An 8,449-nucleotide genomic window follows, 5' to 3' on the forward strand; every position below is an offset into this window, starting at 1 on the left:
GTGCTAATTCATTGTTGTGCAGGGATTGATTGAATGTGAGATGTGTTAAATTAAAATGTATGACGTGTGATAATGTGTCCCAGAAGGCAACTTTTTTTCTTTCTTTTTTGCAAGTAAACAAGGAAAACAAGAAATTATTTGGGAATCACACAAATTTAAAACGAGCATGAAAAAAAGCTAAGTTTGTGCCAATGTGTAGTGGTGACATTTAGAGTGAAAATAAAAATTTTCACTTCACATGATTTGCATTTAATAATAAATTTCAGCCGATGACTGCCCCCAGTTTGTCTACGCACCACACGATACGTGGAGATTGGACGTGACGTAATCACGCAAAGTGCGTACTCTCAATAGTGCGGGGCACGCGTGTTTCGGTTTGTTGTGATGCTGGAGGAAGAATAGCAGAGCTAAGCTAAAACTACCGAAAGTATCTAGATTTCACTGAGAAAGAAGTTGACATTCCGGACCGAAGGAGGCGTCTGGTGAGAGCTTTGAACAGTTGCACGTCTTTTTCTTCGAGCTGTCAGGTTTTTCTTCCGGAGCTCCCTGTAGCTCTGAAGCTAACGTTAGCCTCCAAGCTGCAGCATTAGTCATTCTGATGAAGCAGCCTGAACTACCACAAATGATCATAGGTTTCGTTGTCTGCCTTGTGCATTTTACTAAGGATGTAGAGCATACACTGCAAGAACGGAACTATAAATAAGTAAAACGTTCTTAAATTCAGTGTATTTGTCCTTGATTTGAGCAGGTAAATAAGATGATTTACCAATGGAATAAGATGTTTGCACTTAAAATAGGACAACTCATCTCCATCATCTTATTTCAAATGCAGGATGTCTAATTATGTTATTTTATGGATAAAAATTCTCATTCCATTGGCAGATAATCGTATTTATCTGCTCAAATCAAGGACAAATACATTAATTTTAAGAACATTTTACTTATTTTTAGATCCGTTTTTGCAGTGTACCCTCGTCCTGCGCCGATGTGGTCTATTTAAACGTCTACAGTGTGTTTGTCTCAGTTTTACAACCTCATTCAACGAAAGTTTGGATTATTTTAGATCGATAAGCACCCTTTTGGTATTTAACGCATTATTTATTGAACTGTTTTGTGCCTCGTTGTCCAAAAATCAGGAGATATTTCTGCTGGTGTGATTATGAAAGGTATGTAAGGAAAATGTGTTAGAAATTGTGAAAAGCAGTGGCCTAAAATCATATAAACGTCTAAATGTCCGTTACAGTCAAAATCTGAAAATGTAAATACATTTTAGTTTAACTTATTAGCTTTTAGGATAAAGCATTTTAATTTGTAAAAACATAAAACATTTATATATTTCTTGTGAGCAACAGATTTTGCTTTGTAGCAGTGGGGGCAAAAGTGGCTCTTTGAATTGAAAAGGATGCAGACCCCTGGGCTAGAATAAATAATACTTGTAGTAGTCTTTTTATTCGGCCAAAAGAGTGTAGAATATATTTTCACCATTAAAAACTGCAACAGAGGAAAGGAAAAGGAGCCATTCTGCTGACCATTTTTAAAATTAAACCTTATTGTCAAATCCTAAATTTAATCTATACGTTGTTTTTAATGTTTAATGGAAATTGCCTGGGTTATTTGTACACGTACACGTGCATGTGTGTAAAATAGGATGATTTTGTCCTTGAAAGCATTAACGAGCAGATTATTTTGTTGGTCTTACAATAAAAAGTATATTTATCTTAAAGGAGCTATCAGTAAGATAATTACCGTAAAATCAACCTAAATCATTCTCATTTCTCACCTGGGATGGAAGTAACATTCCCTATAAACAGTTGGTCCTCTCCATCATTAGTCATCTTTTTTCTCCTTTCAAACCTAGAGGTACGGTCCATAACTACTTCAGATCAGAGAGTAGCCTGTGTTTACTTCCTGAGCTAATCATATGAAAGTTCTCAGAGCGCAGCATTTGACATTTTATTTTGGTAAAAGAGTAGCAGCTTCCAACCGTGGAAGCCAGCAAGAGAAGCGGACCAGAAATGAGGCGGTTCTCAAATGACGTCACATTTTCCCCGAGACAGCTGGTTTCCGGGCTGGTCGGACAGGAAGGGCGCAAATTACATTGGCAACAACCGCATTACTAATCATTTTGGAAAATCACGAAAGGAGCTTCATTTCAACCTGCTTCAATAGAGAAACTCAGCGTAGAACAGCTGAAACGCTGGTTGATTTGTAGAGGACTCAAAGTGAGCAGAAAGAAAGCAGTATTTGAGGAAATGTAGGAGAGGCTGTCCTCTCCTCTCTCACGCCTCAAACTCCAGGAAAAAACCTGCTGATCCAACGAACAATTGCAGCTGATACTAAGAAATATATATATATTATTACAGGCCTATATTTTAATGTATTATAGAGCTCAGTGCAGAAAATAGACTTAAAAACAGTCAATCACTCTGCTGTAATCAGACACTAAGATCCCGTCGTCTCCTCTTAACACATACGTGCACACACACACACCACACACACACACACAGATCACTGTGAGAGAAGCAATCGACTTGAGCAATTAAAAGAAGCAGAAGACCAGCAAGAAAACCACCACAGCCACTTCTAATCATCACAAATGCAGGTATTTAGCTGGTATTTATGCACACCGGGACTTTTCCTGCACGTAAAATAGTTGTCATGGGGGAGGGGGGCTTGAGCCCCGCTTTCTTGCTGTGCGGCGCGATAACCAGACAAAGGTGTTCTGTCTGGGGGGGGAAAAAACGAAGCCCAAAAAAGCGACTGCACGTTCAGAAACAAATCCAAGAATCCGATAACGCCGATTCCTGAAAGTTACAAGTGACTTTGAGATAAACAAGCCCTAAGTTGTTGATGACAAGCGGACTAAATGCAACACTGAAGCTCACATGAACAGCCCTCGTGGATTGTATGAAGTTTTAAAGCCGCTGAGAAAAAGCCACATAAACATAGCCTTCCTGCCCAGATGCTGCAGCCGCTGGTTCCAGGTTTGGATGCTCACATGTTCATACCACCGAGGAAATGTGGAGACCACATTTAGGTGTCTTTGGTCAGATTCCACAGGAAAGTCCTCCCGGTTACAAGATCGTATCCAACACTGACATTTCTCTGCAATCCTCTGGGGTTTTGAAAAATCAATGGAGAAAAAAAAACTCCCTTCATATGACTATGAACACCATATCAATAGTCACTCCAGCAGATACCAACGCAGCAGCTGTGTTTTGCTGTTGCCATATTATAGTCTTAGGTGATATTCAGGACTGGTCTGTTCACTATTTGACTCAAACAAGAAAACTATTAAAGCGTTTCAGCTCTGCTTGTACAACCACAAGATGGCTGCGTCTAAATTTAGTAATTTAACATTATTTGAGGACTGTTCTATAGGACTGAATACATCATATACCTATCCTGTGTTTAGTAAAAATTCAGTGGCATTTCACAGCTACAACAGAAAGGCATTGTGAATGTGTTGTTTGGATTTTAACCACTAATTACTTATAACTCCTTTATGGTAAATTAGGGTTTTGTCACATCAAATTTTCTACAATATGCATCAGCTTTGTCCTTAGCAGGAATGAAAGAAAAAAAAAAGACGATGAATGAGATTTTACGTCTGTTTTTATTAGAATTTCCTAAAAGTGTGACCTATAATGACAAATAAAAAGCTGTTTTCCATCAGTCGTCGTAGCCAGTAGCTTAATCTCCAAGCAAGTGATAGGCCTACATATGGCAGCCTTAGTCACTGATAGTGACATATCCAATTATAGTCATCTTTAGGAGCTCTGCCCTTTGTTACTGCTATACTCATACTGACAAAAGCACTGGTGACGGAATATTTGATATATGATGATATCTGAACACAAAGCAAAACCACTCATGATCTTCAAAACAATTTTTAGAGATTGCCATGCAGTGTTCAACAGACTTATCAGTATAAGAGCTCTGCCTTTTAAGTGTTTGGAACGAATGTTATTTAATTGACTGGTAACCGTCATTTTATTAAGCCAAAATGTCACGTCTGTTAGCGTGTAATGTAATATTTTCACAATTAAAAACACTAGCAGAGAGTTTCATTTAAAAATGAAAGATGATTAGCTTTTCTTCTTTGTCAGATGATACAGAATAGATGAATTCAGAAACTGAGATAAAGCATATTCCCATATTTGAATAAAAACTGAACTGTGAACTGGCTAATTAAGTATGACTTCACATTTTAAATCAGTTGATTTTTGGAACCTATTGACATTAACTATCAGATTGCTTCATTGATTTTTATTTTATTATTATTTTTTTTTTAATCCACTCATCCTCAGGTAAATCAAATCCAGCTGTGTACGACCAAAACGTTCAACAATCGTCTACATTGCTTAAATAAATAAAGAAGTAAACAATATTTTTAAAGACATATATTCATTCATCAATTTCTGTCTGTTTTCGTTTTCTCTCCAGCATTAACAAAATGGCAGAGGCAATCATCAAAACGAGACAAGCACAAAAAGAAGTCAACGGAAATCCAACAGAAGTCGTCTGCACAGAGTTCAGTAATTACATATTTGTGGTCCTCACCCAGTACGGCAAAATCGGGACATTGATTTCGGTCACACCTGACTCCCGATCTAATGATATCAGCACCCCCACGTTCTCCACCAAAGTGCTGCTGGGCAAAGATGAGGTATGCTGGGTGAAATTGGTCAGATTAATATTATATCAGTGTGATTATACTCTTCTTGTCACATGGGGTAACTCATTTCACGCGGCAAAAGGCCAGATGAGATCAGCTCTGAACTACTCCGGCAGATTGTAGAGAAATTAGATGCACGGAGTTCGGTGGTCTTTTAAAATTTACTCAAGAAAGCTCATTTCATCTCTGCTTGAGCTTGTTATTTTAACAGGCACACAAGTACACGAGGTGTGGAAATCTAAAGTGTTACAAAGTTGATCAGACTTTTAGTTGATTTAAGAAGAATCTTGAGAAGACAGGACGATAAAGAAGTTTCTCGTTTCAGATTTTCTTGTTATATACATCACAACATCTTGATGGCATGAATAATTTAATTAAACAGAATCAAGCTAAATTGTGTATAGTGAGATTTATGACCACTGCTAGAATTTAGAACAGATTTAAAAATAAATCTGACATCATTTTTATTGATTTAACTATCCTATATTGCTGAAGACAGAACATGTGTACCACATTTTTAATAGCAGTGGCATGTTTTTTTTTTTTTTATTAAGAATGTTTTTATTTTTCAAGTTGCAGTTGGAAAGTGAGGGAATTATTAAAAGTGCTGTAGAAAGAAATAATAATTATGGTCATAAATGAGTTAGATTTTTTTAGTCAGGTATTCCTTTGTTTACTGGTTTGTTTAATTAGAGCTGCTACATGTAATATTTAGAGTGTTATTGCTTAATGCCTAATTTGTATTTATTTTTCCTTAACAGCCTCTGACTCATGTCTGTGCCAAAAACTTGGCCACATTCATATCTCAAGAAGCTGGAAACAGGCCCATCTTATTAGGACTGGCCCTGATGGATTCCTCCATAGACACAATAAAAGAAATCAAAGAGCTCATCAAAAGTTGTCAAGTGTGGTAGAGAGTCGGAGCCCCTAAAATAATCACATTAAGTAAAAGGACCTGGTGAAATAAAGCTTTTGGCTCCTACCAGTGTCACATTGTGTAAAATTATATTAAATATTACTTATTTTGTATTTCAAAACTCCTCTAAATTTTGTACTGTTTGAAATGTTCATAAATAAAAAAAGATTAAAGGCAATTTCAAGACACTATTTGTGACTTTTTTTACATACCCATTAGACTGTTCAGTGTTTGGTAAAAACATTATTGCAGCCCTTATCACAGAAACAAACTTAAAGTCAACAGTAAGTTTTTGGTACTTGGCGCAGCTTTACAAGATTTTGCTTTATTACTGGGTGTGAACAACTGTTTATTTCTTTATTACTATAGTGTGTAAGGATTTTTGTGAGCTTGGTAATGACTAACATTTGGTGTGGGGCAGATCTTGGATCTAATAAATGTTCATCTTGTCGGAATTAGCTGTTTTTATTTTTATTTATTTTTTATTTTATTGTAAGATGTCTCAGAAGATTATATTATTATAAACATGCCATGCCGATCATTATTGATGCCATTGGAAATATTTGTAAGTCCCCCTATAATAAATTAATCTTTTATTCCGCAGTGGACAAATATAGACAGTTTCATCCCTTACTCTGAGACTTATTCTGAGGGAACAGCAATTGTATGTAAAGAAAAACTATATAAAAGCACCGTTGCCACAATTATTTTTACCCCTGCCTGTCTATTTTTAGGGTATCTGAAAGAGAAACAGGCCCACTGCATCACAGATCCTGCACTATACTCACCAGTGGATGTGCCTTTTCATTTTTTTAAATTTTTATTTTTGTGTGTGTCATGCTAAACACACGTGGAATTAGTTACAGTGAATCTGAGTCTTTTCCTCATGTTAACAGAGTACATGGTTCCAGGTATAAGCAAATATAAACATCTGTGATGATGGGGCAAAAAAATGTTTTTTTTTTTGTTTTTTTTTTTAGTATCACTGTTAAACTGGCTGGTGTGTAGATGGCATTTAAAGGTTTCTGTAGGTACTTGGTGATCCAGTGAGTTTTATTTACCTCCCCATTCATCCTACTTTTTTTTTCTAACAAGATGGCCATGGGTCCTTATCCAGCCTGGTAGGCATTGGTTAAAACAAGTGGACCTCTTATTTACACCCCATGGAAACAGAACGATGTGGATTGTGGGCTCTGATCAACTTACAAACTAAAGTATACTCTGAGTACCTTCAAAAAGTAAAGTATAATTTGATCAAACAGTTTATTTTTTTTTTTAAATGGAGCGTTGGGTACTCAAAATAAAGCAAAATAAAGATTTTGGCTATACTGGAATGTATTTTAAGGCTGTCAAAGGGTGCCAATAAATATGGCTTGCCACTGGATACAATCAAAATGTATATTTTAGTAAACAAAGCAGCAAATATTAATGTTGCAAGTATATAAAGTAAAGATTAAGGCTATTGTTGATAAAATTAATGCTCTATTTGTGGCAGTTACAGTAAAGGCAAACATTATTAACAACTTTGCCTGATTTAGATTTTAAGTAATCTTTACGTTACTTCTTGGTAGAAATCATTTTGGACTGGCCCAACCAGAGTTTCGACCTGAATCTGATGGAGAATTTCTGGAGGGAACTAAAGATTAGGGTAATAAGTGACTTTCCAACCTAAAAGACTTGAGTCTTGCCACTGTACTGCAGTGCTCCAGTACTGTAATTCTAAGGAAAATTGAGAAATGCATAAACAAACAAGTTTGTTAATATGTAAATAAAAGGCACATTTAAAAAGTCACCTTGTACATTGTTTCATTGTCTTTTGTAGATGCCTGCATATTTTTTCTATCCAACACAAACTCTGTTGAAAGAAGATAGCCTTGATTCTACAACTTTCTGGGTGTCTGTAATTCTGGGCTCAACTACAGAGGCTGAAGTAGCCGACAATGTTACTCAAATACAGTGCCTTGCGAAAGTCTAATTTTCAGTGGTTCATTTTCAGTAGATTTTCTTTGATTAACAGAGGGGTATCAACAATTTTGTCCAGGTCTCTATAATTTAAATGTTTTTTAATCGTATTAAGTCTAATAAGCTCTAGTGTCACCAATTACCTTCAAAAGTCACATAATTAGTGAAATGAAGTTCATCTGTGTGCAATCTAAATGTCATGCACTGTCACTATCAACACACCTTTTCTGGAGGGCCCCAGAGGCTGAAATACTATTAAGGAAGAGGCTTCACACCATGGAGATCAAATAATTCTCTAAGCAAATCAGGGACAACGTTGATGAGTAAGTGTGGGGTTATAAAAAATATCCAAATCTTCATGTTCCTCCAGTGCACCATCAAGTACATCGTCTTCAAATGGAAAGCAAATGGTACCGTACCAAACCTGCAAAGAGAGGGCTGTTATGTTGGAGAAGATTCTCAGTCATCCAGGTCATGATCAATGGTTTGAGAGAGGGACAAAGAAGGCCATTTAAGTAACGCAAGAAAAAGCAATTTTAAACACAGGGAGAGGCCTCGGGTTTAAACATTCAAAAACGTACAACACAGCGATTGGTTTGATTCCTGCCAAGTTTTACCCCAATTCACACCTCCACACATGTGACCACAACATTCCTTCTGTGAGCCAGAGAAAAAAAACAATGAGCCTAACGACTCTCCATTGTTGGGGCGACCAGTTTCAGGTGAATTTGCATGTGGATCTAAACTCCAATGAGGCCTCGCCTGCAGATCTTTAAAGCTTGGAACTCCACACTACCACAGACATTTTGAATTGAGAAAGCTTCCTTGATGGGAAGCAAAATGTCTTCAGCTTCAGAATAGAAGTCCAGTTTTTTTTTTTTGTTTTTTTTTAC

The 8,449-nt window shown here is 36.6% G+C and overlaps 1 protein-coding gene across 1 annotated transcript; it reads left to right on the forward strand.

Moving 5' to 3' along the window:
• Nucleotides 1-318: 318 nt before the first annotated feature.
• Nucleotides 319-5,783, forward strand: psmg3 (proteasome (prosome, macropain) assembly chaperone 3). The gene is made up of 3 exons (XM_012850182.3): nucleotides 319-482; nucleotides 4,447-4,669; nucleotides 5,440-5,783. Exons 2-3 carry the CDS (start codon nucleotides 4,457-4,459, stop codon nucleotides 5,590-5,592), a joined length of 366 nt encoding a protein of 121 aa, XP_012705636.1. The 5' UTR covers nucleotides 319-482; nucleotides 4,447-4,456; the 3' UTR covers nucleotides 5,593-5,783.
• The last annotated feature ends 2,666 nt before the right edge of the window (nucleotides 5,784-8,449 follow it).

This window comes from Fundulus heteroclitus, chromosome 16 (assembly GCF_011125445.2).
Source record: "Fundulus heteroclitus isolate FHET01 chromosome 16, MU-UCD_Fhet_4.1, whole genome shotgun sequence".
Taxonomy (NCBI): Eukaryota; Metazoa; Chordata; class Actinopteri; order Cyprinodontiformes; family Fundulidae; genus Fundulus; species Fundulus heteroclitus.

Coding starts and splice junctions, on each gene's coding strand:
- psmg3 (XM_012850182.3), top strand. CDS start 4,457: ATGGCAGAGGCAATCATCAAAACGAGACAAGCACAAAAAGAAGTCAAC. Junction 4,670..5,439: donor TGCTGCTGGGCAAAGATGAG/GTATGCTGGGTG, acceptor TTTCCTTAACAG/CCTCTGACTCATGTCTGTGC.